Source organism: Oncorhynchus gorbuscha, linkage group LG06 (assembly GCF_021184085.1).
Source record: "Oncorhynchus gorbuscha isolate QuinsamMale2020 ecotype Even-year linkage group LG06, OgorEven_v1.0, whole genome shotgun sequence".
NCBI lineage: Eukaryota > Metazoa > Chordata > Actinopteri > Salmoniformes > Salmonidae > Oncorhynchus > Oncorhynchus gorbuscha.
In genome coordinates, this window is record NC_060178.1 from 2,429,470 (window position 1) to 2,447,490 (window position 18,021).

The window sequence follows — 18,021 nt, forward strand, 5'->3', positions numbered from 1 at the left end:
TACTGTGGAATAGAGTTCCATGTAGTCATGGCTCTATGTAGTACTGTGGAATAGAGTTCCATCTAGTCATGGCTCTATGTAGTACTGTGGAATAGAGTTCCATCTAGTCATGGCTCTATGTAGTACTGTGGAATAGAGTTCCATGTAGTCATGGCTCTATGTAGTACTGTGGAATAGAGTTCCATGTAGTCATGGCTCTATGTAGTACTGTGGAATAGAGTTCCATGTAGTCATGGCTCTATGTAGTACTGTGGAATAGAGTTCCATGTAGTCATGGCTCTATGTAGTACTGTACGCCTCCCGTAGTCTGTTCTGGACTTGGGGACTGTGAAGAGACCTCTGGTGGCATGTCTTGTTGGGGTATGCATTTTTATCCGAGCTGTGTGCCAGTACTTTAAACAGACAGCTCGGTACCTTCAGCTTGTCAACACTTCATACAAAAACACGTAATGAGGAAGTCAAATCTCTCTTCCACTTTGAGCCATGAGAGATTGACATGCTTGTCAACATCAAAGAGATGGGTCTATATGAACTGTTATTAGTGACCATGTATTTCTAGGACCTGGTACTTATATAAGGACAGGTCTGAAGCCAGTGGTTAAGGTCAGAACCATGTATTTCTAGGACCTGGTACTTATATAAGGACAGGTCTGAAGTCAGTGCTTAAGGCCGGAGTAGCTTGATAACTTCCTCCAGCTTCATGGCAGTCTTCAGGTCTCCCTGGACCTTGAGTCGCCCAGTGGCGTAGGCTGCGAAGGGTCGTAGGGTTCCCTCGAACACAGCCAGCAGGTCCTGGTCCGTCAGACTGAGGGTGACGTCTGGTACCTGGCCCTCTGGAGGGGACCCTGGTCCGGCTGAGCCACTACCTACACACCGAGGAGGAGGGGAACTCACTGTAAGCCCTAAACTAGAAAGGATGTTCAATCCTATTGAAAGTTATGAATGTGTCTGGGGAAACTGGCCCTAAAAAGGTTTATCTTATCAAACACAGGCCGGAGGGATAGAGACTGTTTAAAAAAAAAAAAAATTATATATATTTTTTAACCTTTATTTAACCAGGCAAGTCAGTTAAGAACAAATTCTTATTTTCAATGACGGCCTAGGAACAGTGGGTTAACTGCCTTGTTCAGGGGCAGAACGACAGATTTGTACCTTGTCAGCTCGGGGGTTTGAACTTGCAACCTTCCGGTTACTAGTCCAACGCTCTAACCACTAGGCTACCCTGCCGCCCCTACACTCTAACCACTAGGCTACCCTGCCACCCTGCCACCCTACACTCTAACCACTAGGCCACCCTGCCGCCCCTACACTCTAACCACTAGGCCACCCTGCCGCCCCTACACTCTAACCACTAGGCTACCCTGCCGCCCCTCCACTCTAACCACTAGGCTACCCTGCCGCCCCTACACTCTAACCACTAGGCTACCCTGCCGCCCCTACACTCTAACCACTAGGCTACCCTGCCGCCCCTCCACTCTAACCACTAGGCCACCCTGCCGCCCCTACACTCTAACCACTAGGCCACCCTGCCACCTCTACACTCTAACCACTAGGCTACCTGCCACCTCTACACTCTAACCACTAGGCCACCCTGCCGCCTCTACACTCTAACCACTAGGCTACCCTGCCGCCCAAACTACAGAGGATAAGTCAATTGCTTCACATGACAAAGGAGGTCCAAAGACCATTGTTTGCAAAACAATGTCACGCCAGTTTCCCAGACCTAGAACAAACCATCCTCGGAGAATGCTTTTTGTCCAGGAAACCCGGCCCAAATAAGACTCTATAGAATGACAGTTTGTCGTCATCTCACCTTGGCTGAGGTCTACGTAATAGCTTGTCTGTTGTCCGTCAGGCGATTGGAGGAGGAACAGGAAGCAGGCTCCCACCTGACTGACCAGAGACTCTGAGAGGAGAAGGCCCTCGTACAGTTCCAGCACTGACATGGGCCTGGTTACAGCTTCATCCCTGGCTCCCGTACGACTTATAGCCAGGGGAGCACTGCTCACCTCGTCTGAGAAGCTGATGCTGTCCTCTGAGGACACAGAGATATAGATAAGCTGATGCTGTCCTCTGAGGACACAGAGATATAGATAAGCTGATGCTGTCCTCTGAGGACACAGAGATATAGATAAGCTGATGCTGTATAGTAAAAAGTGAAGAAAAAAAAATGTCAAACTTGAATGAGTAGGTGTGCCCAAACGTTTGACTGGTACTGACTGTCTGTCTGTCTGCCTGTCTGCATAGTGGGGAGAACAAGTATTTCATACACTGCCGATTTTGCAGGTTTTCCTACTTACAAAGCATGTAGAGGTCTGTAATTTTTATCATAGTTACACTTCAACTGTGAGAGACGGAATCTAAAACAAAAATCCAGAAAATCACATTGTATGATTTTTAAGTCATTCATTTGCATTTACGGGAGTAGGGGAGCTCCATTGTTACTATGTGACTGTATCTGTCCTAACCAGGGGAGCTCCATTGTTACTATGTGACTGTACCTGTCCTAACCAGGGAAGCTCCATTGTTACTATGTGACTACCTGTCCTAACCAGGGGAGGTATATTGTGACTGTACCTGTCCTAACCAAGGGAGGTCCATTGTTACTATGTGACTGTACCTGTCCTAACCAGGGGAGGTATATTGTGACTGTACCTGTCCTAACCAGGGGAGGTCCATTGTTACTACGTGACTGTTCCTGTCCTAACCAGGGGAGGTCCATTGTTACTATGTGACTGTACCTGTCCTAACCAGGGGAGCTCCATTGTTACTATGTGACTGTACCTGTCCTAACCAGGGGAGGTCCATTGTTACTATGTGACTGTACCTGTCCTAACCAGGGGAGCTCCAGTGTTACTATGTGACTGTACCTGTCCTAACCAGGGGAGCTCCATTGTTACTATGTGACTGTACCTGTCCTAACCAGGGGAGCTCCATTGTTATTATGTGACTGAACCTGTCCTAACCAGGGGAGGTCCATTGTTACTATGTGACTGTACCTGTCCTAACCAGGGGAGCTCCATTGTTACTGTACCTGTCCTAACCAGGGGAGCTCCATTGTTACTATGTGACTGAACCTGTCCTAACCAGGGGAGGTCCATTGTTACTATGTGACTGTACCTGTCCTAACCAGGGGAGCTCCATTGTTACTATGTGACTGTACCTGTCCTAACCAGGGGAGGTCCACTCCTAACCAGGGGAGCTCTATTGTTACTATGTGACTGTACCTGTCCTAACCAGGGGAGCTCTATTGTTACTATGTGACTGTACCTGTCCTAACCAGGGGAGCTCCATTGTTACTGTACCTGTCCTAACCAGGGGAGCTCCATTGTTACTGTACCTGTCCTAACCAGGGGAGCTCCATTGTTACTATGTGACTGAACCTGTCCTAACCAGGGAGGTCCATTGTTACTATGTGACTGTACCTGTCCTAACCAGGGGAGCTCCATTGTTACTATGTGACTGTACCTGTCCTAACCAGGGGAGGTCCACTCCTAACCAGGGGAGCTCTATTGTTACTATGTGACTGTACCTGTCCTAACCAGGGGAGCTCTATTGTTACTATGTGACTGTACCTGTCCTAACCAGGGGAGCTCCATTGTTACTGTACCTGTCCTAACCAGGGGAGCTCCATTGTTACTGTACCTGTCCTAACCAGGGGAGCTCCATTGTTACTATGTGACTGAACCTGTCCTAACCAGGGGAGGTCCATTGTTACTATGTGACTGTACCTGTCCTAACCAGGGGAGCTCCATTGTTACTATGTGACTGTACCTGTCCTAACCAGGGAGGTCCACTCCTAACCAGGGGAGCTCTATTGTTACTATGTGACTGTACCTGTCCTAACCAGGGGAGGTCCACTCCTAACCAGGGGAGCTCTATTGTTACTATGTGACTGTACCTGTCCTAACCAGGGGAGCTCCATTGTTACTATGTGACTGTACCTGTCCTAACCAGGGAAGCTCCATTGTTACTATGTGACTACCTGTCCTAACCAGGGGAGGTATATTGTGACTGTACCTGTCCTAACCAAGGGAGGTCCATTGTTACTATGTGACTGTACCTGTCCTAACCAGGGGAGGTATATTGTGACTGTACCTGTCCTAACCAGGGGAGCTCCATTGTTACTATGTGACTGTACCTGTCCTAACCAGGGGAGGTCCACTCCTAACCAGGGGAGCTCTATTGTTACTATGTGACTGTACCTGTCCTAACCAGGGGAGGTCCACTCCTAACCAGGGAGCTCTATTGTTACTATGTGACTGTACCTGTCCTAACCAGGGGAGCTCCATTGTTACTATGTGACTGTACCTGTCCTAACCAGGGAAGCTCCATTGTTACTATGTGACTACCTGTCCTAACCAGGGGAGGTATATTGTGACTGTACCTGTCCTAACCAAGGGAGGTCCATTGTTACTATGTGACTGTACCTGTCCTAACCAGGGGAGGTATATTGTGACTGTACCTGTCCTAACCAGGGGAGGTCCATTGTTACTACGTGACTGTTCCTGTCCTAACCAGGGGAGGTCCATTGTTACTATGTGACTGTACCTGTCCTAACCAGGGGAGCTCCATTGTTACTATGTGACTGTACCTGTCCTAACCAGGGGAGGTCCATTGTTACTATGTGACTGTACCTGTCCTAACCAGGGGAGCTCCATTGTTACTGTACCTGTCCTAACCAGGGGAGCTCCATTGTTACTATGTGACTGAACCTGTCCTAACCAGGGGAGGTCCATTGTTACTATGTGACTGTACCTGTCCTAACCAGGGGAGCTCCATTGTTACTATGTGACTGTACCTGTCCTAACCAGGGGAGGTCCACTCCTAACCAGGGGAGCTCTATTGTTACTATGTGACTGTACCTGTCCTAACCAGGGGAGGTCCACTCCTAACCAGGGGAGCTCTATTGTTACTATGTGACTGTACCTGTCCTAACCAGGGGAGCTCCATTGTTACTATGTGACTGTACCTGTCCTAACCAGGGAAGCTCCATTGTTACTATGTGACTACCTGTCCTAACCAGGGGAGGTATATTGTGACTGTACCTGTCCTAACCAAGGGAGGTCCATTGTTACTATGTGACTGTACCTGTCCTAACCAGGGGAGGTATATTGTGACTGTACCTGTCCTAACCAGGGGAGGTCCATTGTTACTACGTGACTGTTCCTGTCCTAACCAGGGGAGGTCCATTGTTACTATGTGACTGTACCTGTCCTAACCAGGGGAGCTCCATTGTTACTATGTGACTGTACCTGTCCTAACCAGGGGAGCTCCAGTGTTACTATGTGACTGTACCTGTCCTAACCAGGGGAGCTCCATTGTTACTATGTGACTGTACCTGTCCTAACCAGGGGAGCTCCATTGTTATTATGTGACTGAACCTGTCCTAACCAGGGGAGGTCCATTGTTACTATGTGACTGTACCTGTCCTAACCAGGGGAGCTCCATTGTTACTGTACCTGTCCTAACCAGGGGAGCTCCATTGTTACTATGTGACTTAACCTGTCCTAACCAGGGGAGGTCCATTGTTACTATGTGACTGTACCTGTCCTAACCAGGGGAGCTCCATTGTTACTATGTGACTGTACCTGTCCTAACCAGGGGAGGTCCACTCCTAACCAGGGGAGCTCTATTGTTACTATGTGACTGTACCTGTCCTAACCAGGGGAGCTCTATTGTTACTATGTGACTGTACCTGTCCTAACCAGGGGAGCTCCATTGTTACTGTACCTGTCCTAACCAGGGGAGCTCCATTGTTACTGTACCTGTCCTAACCAGGGGAGCTCCATTGTTACTATGTGACTGAACCTGTCCTAACCAGGGAGGTCCATTGTTACTATGTGACTGTACCTGTCCTAACCAGGGAGCTCCATTGTTACTATGTGACTGTACCTGTCCTAACCAGGGGAGGTCCACTCTAACCAGGGAGCTCTATTGTTACTATGTGACTGTACCTGTCCTAACCAGGGAGGTCCACTCCTAACCAGGGAGCTCTATTGTTACTATGTGACTGTACCTGTCCTAACCAGGGGAGCTCCATTGTTCTATGTGACACCTGTCCTAACCAGGGGAGCTCTATTGTTACTATGTGACTGTACCTGTCCTAACCAGGGGAGCTCCATTGTTACTATGTGACTGTACCTGTCCTAACCAGGGGAGCTCTATTGTTACTATGTGACTGTACCTGTCCTAACCAGGGAGCTCCATTGTTACTACCTGTCCTAACCAGGGGAGGTCCATTGACTGTACCTGTCCTAACCAGGGGAGCTCTATTGTTACTATGTGACTGTACCTGTCCTAACCAGGGGAGCTCCATTGTTACTATGTGACTGTACCTGTCCTAACCAGGGGAGCTCCATTGTTACTATGTGACTGAACCTGTCCTAACCAGGGGAGGTCCATTGTTACTATGTGACTGTACCTGTCCTAACCAGGGGAGCTCTATTGTTACTATGTGACTGTACCTGTCCTAACCAGGGGAGGTCCATTGTTACTATGTGACTGTACCTGTCCTAACCAGGGGAGCTCCATTGTTACTGTACCTGTCCTAACCAGGGGAGCTCCATTGTTAGCGCCAGCCATATTGCCCAGGAAGTGCATAGCCAGTTGTTGTATGGGTCCGGCCAGGCCCTCGAGACCAGGAATAGAGGGGGGTAGGATAACCGAGCCAGGCCCAGATGAATGGTCCTCTGGGGGCTTCAGGACAGCACCTACAGTCAGCTCCACCCTGTCTACCTCCAGACCCCAGGGCTTGGTCATCTCATTGATGTCCATCTGGGAAAGAAAGGTAAAGAAACCATGGTGATTTCACATCCTCTCTCTCCTTCTATAAAACACTTTGTAGGAGAGGACCTAAACGGAGGAACTGCAATGGGTTTTCAGAAGGAGGCGAGGAGAGAGGAAGTGAGGGAAGATGGAGAGAGGGAACATCCACACAACGGTACAAGAGATGTTATTTTTTTATTTTACCTTTATTTAACCAGGCAAGTCAGTTAAGAACATATTCTTATTTTCAATGACGGCCTAGGAACAGTGGGTTAACTGCCTGTTCAGGGGCAGAACGACAGATGCCTCCCTGGCATTGTACCTTGTCAGCTCGGGGGTTTGAACTCGCAACCTTCCGGTTGCTAGTTACTAGTCCAACGCTCTAACCACTAGGCTACGCTGCCGCCCCATGAGTACTAACTTACCAAGATACAGTGACCCTAACAGATTAGATGATAACTGTGACCTGATGCATATTAGGGCCGGGCGATAAGACTGTATTTTCACTTTGGGTTTTCACCTTACCTTATATAACGGTATTTCAATGTTTGGTTTTGTTAAATATGATATTGCTACATCAAAGATTATGGATATACTGACAAGATACATGTCTCTCAACCCTGACAATGGGAATCGTTGTCCACAAAGCGGCACAGAGGACTGTCTAGCTCCCGCCTCTCCTTTCTTTGGATTGGTGGATACATCTCAATATTATAAAAAATATATATATATATTTGATGAGGGTTGTTGAGGTCAACCGTCTGTTTTCAATGGAGAGAGACGCTATGATTACTAACCTCATACTATTTCTCTGGCTACGTGAAGTAGCTAAGAGAATACATTTAATGTAGCCAAAGATTATAGGGTCCCCTAGAAAACGCTGACCATCACTTTGGTTCCTACCCTGTCACAATAACTCCACCCTGGCATTTTCATTTGTTGTCATGTCAAACACTGTATTCAAAGTGCCCACTATTATATTCTAACTATAGAATATATAACTACTGGAATAAATCATTATATTTCCAAGATTCCAACAGTTCATCCAAGAGTTTTGATCTAAATCGAATGTGCCATATTAGGTTAAAAATAAAACCTAGATTTATTTGCCCATATCTTGCAGGCCTGTGTTAAAATTTGATTTGATTTGCAGTGTGGAAATGATCTTAAATGAGGAAATACAGAAATGGATGATAATGCTGAAATCTTTTTGGGGTTGAAGTTTAATTGAACAAGATGGGTAAATGGTAAGTTAATCTAGCAACCAGCTATTTAAACCTGTAGTGTGGATGGATGTAGATCCGCAGACCCACGAGCCACTGCAGACCCACGAGCCACTGCAGACCCACGAGCCACTGCAGCCCCACGAGCCACTGCAGCCCCACGAGCCACTGCAGCCCCACGAGCCACTGCAGCCCCACGAGCCACTGCAGCCCCACGAGCCACTGCAGCCCCACGAGCCACTGCAGCCCCACGAGCCACTGCAGCCCCACGAGCCACTGCAGCCCCACGAGCCACTGCAGCCCCACGAGCCACTGCAGCCCCACGAGCCACTGCAGCCCCACGAGCCACTGCAGCCCCACGAGCCACTGCAGCCCCACGAGCCACTGCAGCCCCACGAGCCACTGCAGCCCCACGAGCCACTGCAGCCCCACGAGCCACTGCAGCCCCACGAGCCACTCAGGTTTTTATGGTCTCACCCCCAATCAAAGTTGCCCATCCCTGCTATAAACCAATCAGAATGGAGAAAGACCCATTGAAATCACTTAGAATGTTGTGTTGTCATCCTAAGGTGACAACACTACTAACATAAAACTGTCATAAATTTGAAAAATAATGTGAAATTATATTTTTGCCATATCGCCCAGCACTAATGCATATTAAGTGTTATATTTAAATACACGGAACAAAAATATAAATGCAACATGTAAAGTGTTGGTCCCATATTTCATGAGCTGAAATAACAGATCCCTGAAATATTCTGTAAACACAAAAAGCTTCTTTCTCTAACATTTTGGCCCCAATGTGTTTACATCTCTGTTAGTGGGCATTTTCTCCTTTGCCAAGATAATCCATCCACCTGACAGGTGTGGCATATCAAGAAGCTGATTAAACAGCATGATCATTACACAGGTGCACCTTGTGCTGGGGACAATTAAAGGCATATCAAGAAGCTGATTAAACAGCATGGTCATTACACAGGTGCACCTTGTGCTGGGGACAATAAAAGGCATATCAAGAAGCTGATTAAACAGCATGGTCATTACACAGGTGCACCTTGTGCTGGGGACAATAAAAGGCATATCAAGAAGCTGATTAAACAGCATGGTCATTACACAGGTGCACCTTGTGCTGGGGACAATGGTCATTACACAGGTGCACCTTGTGCTGGGGACATATCAAGAAGCTGATTAAACAGCATGGTCATTACACAGGTGCACCTTGTGCTGGGGACAATAAAAGGCATATCAAGAAGCTGATTAAACAGCATGGTCATTACACAGGTGCACCTTGTGCTGGGGACAATAAAAGGCCACTCTAAATTGTGCCGTTGTGTCACACAAAACAATGCCACAGTTGTCTCAAGTTTTGAGGGAGCCGGCATTTGGCAGTACATCCAACCGGCCTCACAACCACAAACCACGTGTATGGCGTCATGTGGGCGAGCGGTTTGCTGGTGTCAGCGTTGTGAACAGAGTGCCCCATAGTGGTGGTGGGGTTATGGTATGGGCAGGCGGAAGCTGCCGACAACGAACACAACTGCATTTTAATCGATGGCAAATTGAACGCACAGAGAAACCGTGACGAGATCCTGGAGGCCCGTTGTCGGGCCATTCATCTGCCGCCATCACATCCTGTTTCAGCACGATAATGCACGGCCACATGTCGCAAGGATCTGTACACAATTCCTGGAAGCTGAAAATGTCCCAGTTCTTCCATGGCATGCATTCTCACCAGACATTTCACCCATTGAGCATGTTTGGGATGCTCTGGATTGACGTGTACAACAGTATGTTCCAGTTCCCGCCAATATCCAGCCACTTCACACAGCCATTGAAGAGGAGTGGGACAACATTCCACAGCCATTGAAGAGGAGTGGAACAACATTCCACAGCCATTGAAGAGGAGTGGGACAACATTCCACAGCCATTGAAGAGGAGTGGAACAACATTCCACAGCCATTGAAGAGGAGTGGGACAACATTCCACAGCCATTGAAGAGGAGTGGGACAACATTCCACAGCCATTGAAGAGGAGTGGAACAACATTCCACAGCCATTGAAGAGGAGTGGGACAACATTCCACAGCCATTGAAGAGGAGTGGAACAACATTCCACAGCCATTGAAGAGGAGTGGGACAACATTCCACAGCCATTGAAGAGGAGTGGAACAACATTCCACAGGCCACAATCAACATCCTGATAAACTCTATGTGAAGGAGATGTGTGGTGCTGCATGAGGCAAATGGTGATCATACCAGATACTGACTGGTTTTCTGATCCACACCAGATACTGACTGGTTTTCTGATCCACACCAGATACTGACTGGTTTTCTGATCCACACCAGATACTGACTGGTTTTCTGATCCACACCAGATACTGACTGGTTTTCTGATCAACACCAGATACTGACTGGTTTTCTGATCAACACCAGATACTGACTGGTTTTCTGATCCACACCAGATACTGACTGGTTTTCTGATCCCCACCAGATACTGACTGGTTTTCTGATCCACACCAGATACTGACTGGTTTTCTGATCCACACCAGATACTGACTGGTTTTCTGATCCACACCAGATACTGACTGGTGTTCTGATTCACACCAGATACTGACTGGTTTTCTGATCCACACCAGATACTGACTGGTTTTCTGATCCACACCAGATACTGACTGGTTTTCTGATCCACACCAGATACTGACTGGTTCTCTGATCCACTCCCCTACCTTTTAGTCTTAAAGGTGTCTGTGACCAACAGATGCATATCTGTATTCCCAGTCATGTGAAATCAATAGATTTGGGCCTAATTAAAGTATTTAAATTGACTGATTTCCTTATCTGAACTGTAACTCAGTAAAATCTCTGAAATTGTTGCATGTTGAGTTGATATTTTTGTTCAGTGTGTGATGTGTACTGCTGCCTCACCCCAAGGTATTCTCCCAGTTTGATTCTCTCAGTCTGAATCTCCCTGACGCTCTTCCTGCCCAGGCTGGTTGTCATGGCGTTGTGGGCAGTGAGGCGTGTGGAGGCGTTAAGATCCTGAACCGACAGCACTGACATCACCGGGCTCCAGATACGGAACTGGATATCTGCCCCGACAGACACCACACCTCCGTCCCTGGTAGTAACCTGTTATAACGGTTATAGAGGGTTATAACTGTTATAGAGAGGGTTATATAACTGGATATCTGCCCTGACAGACACCACACCTCCGTCCCTGGTAGTAACCTGTTATAACGCAGCAGAGAGGGTTATAACGGTTATAGAGAGGGTTATATAACTGGATATCTGCCCCGACAGACACCACACCTCCGTCCCTGGTAGTAACCTGTTATAACGCAGCAGAGAGGGTTAGAACTGTTATAGAGGGTTATAACTGTTATAGAGAGGGTTATAACGGTTATAGAGGGTTATAACTGTTATAGAGAGGGTTAGAACTGTTATAGAGAGGGTTAGAACTGTTATAGAGAGGGTTAGAACTGTTATAGAGAGGGTTAGAACTGTTATAGAGAGGGTTAGAACTGTTATAGAGAGGGTTAAAACTGTTATAGAGAGGGTTAGAACTGTTATAGAGAGGGTTAGAACTGTTATAGAGAGGATTATAACTGTTATAGAGAGGGTTATAACTGTTATAGAGAGGGTTATAACTGTTATAGAGAGGGTTATAACTGTTATAGAGAGGGTTAGAACTGTTATAGAGAGGGTTAGAACTGTTATAGAGAGGGTTAAAACTGTTATAGAGAGGGTTAGAACTGTTATAGAGAGGGTTAGAACTGTTATAGAGAGGGTTAGAACTGTTATAGAGAGGGTTAGAACTGTTATAGAGAGGATTATAACTGTTATAGAGAGGGTTATAACTGTTATAGAGAGGGTTATAACTGTTATAGAGAGGGTTAAAACTGTTATAGAGAGGGTTAAAACTGTTATAGAGAGGGTTATATAACTGAATATCTGCCCCGACAGACACCACACCTCCGTCCCTGGTAGTAACCTGTTATATCACAGCAGAGAGAGGGTTATAACGGTTATAGAGAGGGTTATAACTGTTATAGAGAGGGTTATAACTGTTATAGAGAGGGTTATATCTGTTATAGAGAGGGTTATAACTGTTATAGAGAGGGTTATATAACTGTTATAGAGAGGGTTATATAACTGTTATAGAGAGGGTTATAACTGTTATAGAGAGGGTTATAACTGTTATAGAGAGGGTTATAACGGTTATAGAGAGGGTTATAACGGTTATAGAGAGGGTTATAACTGTTATAGAGAGGGTTATAACTGTTATAAAGAGGGTTATAACTGTTATAGAGAGGGTTATAACTGTTATAGAGAGGGTTATAACTGTTATAGAGAGGGTTATAACGGTTATAGAGGGTTATAACTGTTATAGAGAGGGTTAGAACTGTTATAGAGAGGGTTATAACGGTTATAGAGAGGGTTAGAACTGTTATAGAGAGGGTTATAACTGTTATAGAGAGGGTTAAAACTGTTATCGAGAGGGTTAGAACTGTTATAGAGAGGGTTAGAACTGTTATAGAGAGGATTATAACTGTTATAGAGAGGGTTATAACTGTTATAGAGAGGGTTAAAACTGTTATAGAGAGGGTTAAAACTGTTATAGAGAGGGTTATATAACTGAATATCTGCCCCGACAGACACCACACCTCCGTCCCTGGTAGTAACCTGTTATATCACAGCAGAGAGAGGGTTATAACGGTTATAGAGAGGGTTATAACTGTTATAGAGAGGGTTATAACTGTTATAGAGAGGGTTATAACTGTTATAGAGAGGGTTATATCTGTTATAGAGAGGGTTATAACTGTTATAGAGAGGGTTATATAACTGTTATAGAGAGGGTTATAACTGTTATAGAGAGGGTTATAACTGTTATAGAGAGGGTTATAACTGTTATAGAGAGGGTTAAAACTGTTATAGAGAGGGTTATATAACTGAATATCTGCCCCGACAGACACCACACCTCCGTCCCTGGTAGTAACCTGTTATATCACAGCAGAGAGAGGGTTATAACGGTTATAGAGAGGGTTATAACTGTTATAGAGAGGGTTATAACTGTTATCGAGAGGGTTATAACTGTTATAGAGAGGGTTATATCTGTTATAGAGAGGGTTATATCTGTTATAGAGAGGGTTATAACTGTTATAGAGAGGGTTATATAACTGTTATAGAGAGGGTTATAACTGTTATAGAGAGGGTTATAACTGTTATAGAGAGGGTTATAACGGTTATAGAGAGGGTTATAACTGTTATAGAGAGGGTTATAACTGTTATAAAGAGGGTTATAACTGTTATAGAGAGGGTTATAACGGTTATAGAGAGGGTTATATAACTAGATATCTGCTCCTACAGACACCACACCGCCGTCCCTGGCAGGGACCTGTGGCGGTGACCTGTAGATGTGTTTGTGTGGTGTAGTGGTTATTTAGGACACTATAATTTACATTTGAGTCCTTTAGCAGACAGTCAGAACTAAAAACAGCAGTTTGATTTGTACCCTGCACATCGTTAATGTTTGAGCTAGCTTGCGTGCGTGCGTGCGTGTACCTGGCATGGAGGGATGTTGAAGGCCCGGGTTCGTAGGTCAACTCTCTGCCATTGGTCAATAAGAGGCAGAAGCAACACCACTCCTGGCCCTTTAGGAGGACGTACTCTGCCCAGACGAAACACTACGATGCGCTGGTAGTTAGGGACAACCTGTAGGACAGATATTCCTGTTAATAAATCAACAGAGATAGCGTGTTACCTTCAGTACGAACCAGCCTGATATGAGGGAAGGTTAGTGTGTTACCTTCAGTACGAACCAGACTGATATGGGGGAAGGTTAGTGTGTTACCTTCAGTACGAACCAGCCTGATATGAGGGAAGGTTAGTGTGTTACCTTCAGTACGAACCATCCTGATATGGGGAAGGTTAGTGTGTTACCTTCAGTACGAACCAGCCTGATATGAGGGAAGGTTAGTGTGTTACCTTCAGTACGAACCAGCCTGATATGGGGAAGGTTAGTGTGTTACCTTCAGTACGAACCAGCCTGATATGAGGGAAGGTTAGTGTGTTACCTTCAGTACGAACCAGCCTGATATGGGGAAGGTTAGTGTGTTACCTTCAGTACGAACCAGCCTGATATGAGGGAAGGTTAGTGTGTTACCTTCAGTACGAACCAGCCTGATATGAGGGAAGGTTAGTGTGTTACCTTCAGTACGAACCAGCCTGATATGGGGAAGGTTAGTGTGTTACCTTCAGTACGAACCAGCCTGATATGAGGGAAGGTTAGTGTGTTACCTTCAGTACGAACCAGCCTGATATGAGGGAAGGTTAGTGTGTTACCTTCAGTGAACCAGCCTGATATGGGGAAGGTTAGTGTGTTACCTTCAGTACGAACCAGCCTGATATGGGGAAGGTTAGTGTGTTACCTTCAGTACGAACCAGCCTGATATGAGGGAAGGTTAGTGTGTTACCTTCAGTACGAACCAGCCTGATATGGGGAAGGTTAGTGTGTTACCTTCAACGAACCAGCCTGATATGAGGAAGGTTAGTGTGTTACCTTCAGTACGAACCAGCCTGATATGAGGGAAGGTTAGTGTGTTACCTTCAGTACGAACCAGCCTGATATGGGGAAGGTTAGTGTGTTACCTTCAGTACGAACCAGCCTGATATGAGGGAAGGTTAGTGTGTTACCTTCAGTACGAACCAGCCTGATATGAGGGAAGGTTAGTGTGTTACCTTCAGTACGAACCAGCCTGATATGGGAAGGTTAGTGTGTTACCTTCAGTACAACCAGCCTGATATGAGGGAAGGTTAGTGTGTTACCTTCAGGCGAACCAGCCTGATATGAGGGAAGGTTAGTGTGTTACCTTCAGTACGAACCAGCCTGATATGGGGGAAGGTTAGTGTGTTACCGTGTTACCTTCAGTACGAACCAGCCTGATATGGGGGAAGGTTAGTGTGTTACCTTCAGTACGAACCAGCCTGATATGGGGGAAGGTTAGTGTGTTACCTTCAGTACGAACCAGCCTGATATGGGGGAAGGTTAGTGTGTTACCGTGTTACCTTCAGTACGAACCAGCCTGATATGAGGGAAGGTTAGTGTGTTACCTTCAGTACGAACCAGCCTGATATGAGGGAAGGTTAGTGTGTTACCTTCAGTACGAACCAGCCTGATATGAGGGAAGGTTAGTGTGTTACCTTCAGTACGAACCAGCCTGATATGAGGGAAGGTTAGTGTGTTACCTTCAGTACGAACCAGCCTGATATGAGGGAAGGTTAGTGTGTTACCTTCAGTACGAACCAGCCTGATATGAGGGAAGGTTAGTGTGTTACCTTCAGTACGAACCAGCCTGATATGAGGGAAGGTTAGTGTGTTACCTTCAGTACGAACCAGCCTGATATGGGGAAGGTTAGTGTGTTACCTTCAGTACGAACCAGCCTGATATGAGGGAAGGTTAGTGTGTTACCTTCAGTACGAACCAGCCTGATATGGGGAAGGTTAGTGTGTTACCTTCAGTACGAACCAGCCTGATATGAGGGAAGGTTAGTGTGTTACCTTCAGTACGAACCAGCCTGATATGAGGGAAGGTTAGTGTGTTACCTTCAGTACGAACCAGCCTGATATGGGGAAGGTTAGTGTGTTACCTTCAGTACGAACCAGCCTGATATGAGGGAAGGTTAGTGTGTTACCTTCAGTACGAACCAGCCTGATATGAGGGAAGGTTAGTGTGTTACCTTCAGTACGAACCAGCCTGATATGGGGAAGGTTAGTGTGTTACCTTCAGTACGAACCAGCCTGATATGAGGGAAGGTTAGTGTGTTACCTTCAGTACGAACCAGCCTGATATGAGGGAAGGTTAGTGTGTTACCTTCAGTACGAACCAGCCTGATATGGGGGAAGGTTAGTGTGTTACCGTGTTACCTTCAGTACGAACCAGCCTGATATGGGGGAAGGTTAGTGTGTTACCTTCAGTACGAACCAGCCTGATATGGGGGAAGGTTAGTGTGTTACCTTCAGTACGAACCAGCCTGATATGGGGAAGGTTAGTGTGTTACCTTCAGTACGAACCAGCCTGATATGAGGGAAGGTTAGTGTGTTACCTTCAGTACGAACCAGCCTGATATGAGGGAAGGTTAGTGTGTTACCTTCAGTACGAACCAGCCTGATATGGGGAAGGTTATGAAGGTGCAGACATAGACCATGAAGCAGACAATAACATTGCAGATCCAGGACAGCCATCCCTGAGTGGAGTCTGGAGAATAGAGAAGAGATGTTAGGTTTGATCTAGGAGCTAATCAAATACATTTGAGAGAATAAGAACCAGTCTACCTAATCATAATTATAAATACAGTAGAGGACGGATGGAGCTAACGAGTCGTGCATTCATTTAGCCAATACTTACCACTGTAGTCGTTGTCTCTAACATTGGGGATGTAGTCAAACGAATGTCCTTTATGATGGTGGAATGGAGATTGGACGAAGCTTTCTGTCGCCACGAACAACCCCGGTTTGGCAGTGAGCAAATCTCGTTGCGGTAGAGACTGATATCCAGACGCTTTATTATACATTGTCCTGTAAACTTTAACGCTCAATAACGACCTCACTAAAATAAGTTAAATATGTGTGTATTTTATGGACAAAATCATGGCATTAAATAGATGTTTTAACGGTCAAATTGTTGATTTTTTTTTCTTTTATGTATTTTGTTGGCAAGTAAGTGCGTTACTTCCGGGTTTAGCTGTTGCTCGGCTGCAGGGCAAAGTGCAGCTTGAGGAGAGAGTTAGGAATACACCGCCATCTAGCGGACGGCTGCTCTGTGTTCCGGTCTACCGTGTACACTCCTCTCTGTGATCCACCAAACATGCCACTGCACTTACATAACTTAAGTTTACTTTTAGTAACTTCATTTTTTTTAGGACAAAATCAATAAATCCTTCACTGATACCCACGGCCCCGCACCCTCCTTTCGTTTGTCCTGTACTTATTTTTCTATTTTTTTTTCTATCCTATTGGCCCGTTCAAGAAGATATGTGCATATTTCCGTTAGGGAACGCCTACTCTGTGTGCAATAACTCAATTCACATTTACACTCCTTTTAAACAACTTGAGCAAAGATTAAAGTCTACAAAATGTAGTCCACTCTGTTCGTATCAGATTCTAGTTTTGGGAACAGAAAACTGTATTGTGATAAAAAAAAACATGTTTCATCGATGAGAAAATGTGCAGAATTTCAGCCCCAAAATCGATCTCCTTCCATTTTGTCCCACTGCCGGACACTGGGCTTCCTCTCACTGCCAGAATGATGGTGATTGGAAACGCCAAGCGGATGCTTCACAGTTATACATCCGGTGAAATATCTGTCTCATCGTTCTATCTGTGGCTGAACGTTTTCACCGCCTCTCACGCCATATTCGCGCTGCCCAACGGCCCCTCGCCATTTGTCACCGCTTTCCTTCCATTGAAAATGAACGGGAAGCGGTGTTTCACCGTGTCGGTACACGCTTCACCTCTTCCTCTCTGCGGAAACTAGCGAGCGAACCAGCGTCCCTCAGTCTTACTATATGTAGAACGTGTATCTGATGCAGATATCGGTCAAATAAATGAGAAATAAATACATTATCTGGATGTGCAAGGACGTAAAATAGGGCGGACCAGGACTCCTAGGCCCCGTCCATAAATCCGGCCATGTACTGGTATAGCCAGATGCATGATGAGATTATTATGGACAAAAGTGCAATATTAATTTTATTTGTCTAATGGCGGCTAAGCATCAAAATCATGTCACCAGAATAAGACCCTTGATATTTATTGAAAGGAGCATCAACCTCATCTCTGTGCACTTCCACCACCCTGTGAAGTTAATCATAATTTATTTCATTTGTAGCCGAAAAAAACTGCATACTTTCCTAAAATGTGATGGCTTTTTTATTTTATCAGAAAAGTACTTTCCTGATTAAAAAACTTTTCTTACATAAAAAGGTTGGATGGAAACCTGGTTGATGTCAAGCCATTCTGAGGATGCTGGAATT

At 45.7% G+C, this 18,021-nt stretch overlaps 1 protein-coding gene across 1 annotated transcript; it reads right to left on the bottom strand.

Annotated features, from left to right (window-relative positions):
• Positions 1-305: 305 nt before the first annotated feature.
• On the bottom strand, positions 306-17,247 carry stoml1 (stomatin (EPB72)-like 1). The gene is made up of 7 exons (XM_046352130.1): positions 16,395-17,247; positions 16,138-16,244; positions 13,552-13,701; positions 10,915-11,118; positions 6,546-6,777; positions 1,814-2,035; positions 306-866 (listed from the first exon to the last, which is right to left on the bottom strand). The coding sequence occupies exons 1-7, from the start codon at positions 16,558-16,560 to the stop codon at positions 664-666; spliced, it is 1,284 nt and encodes a 427-aa protein (XP_046208086.1). The 5' UTR covers positions 16,561-17,247; the 3' UTR covers positions 306-663.
• Between the last annotated feature and the right edge of the window lie 774 nt (positions 17,248-18,021).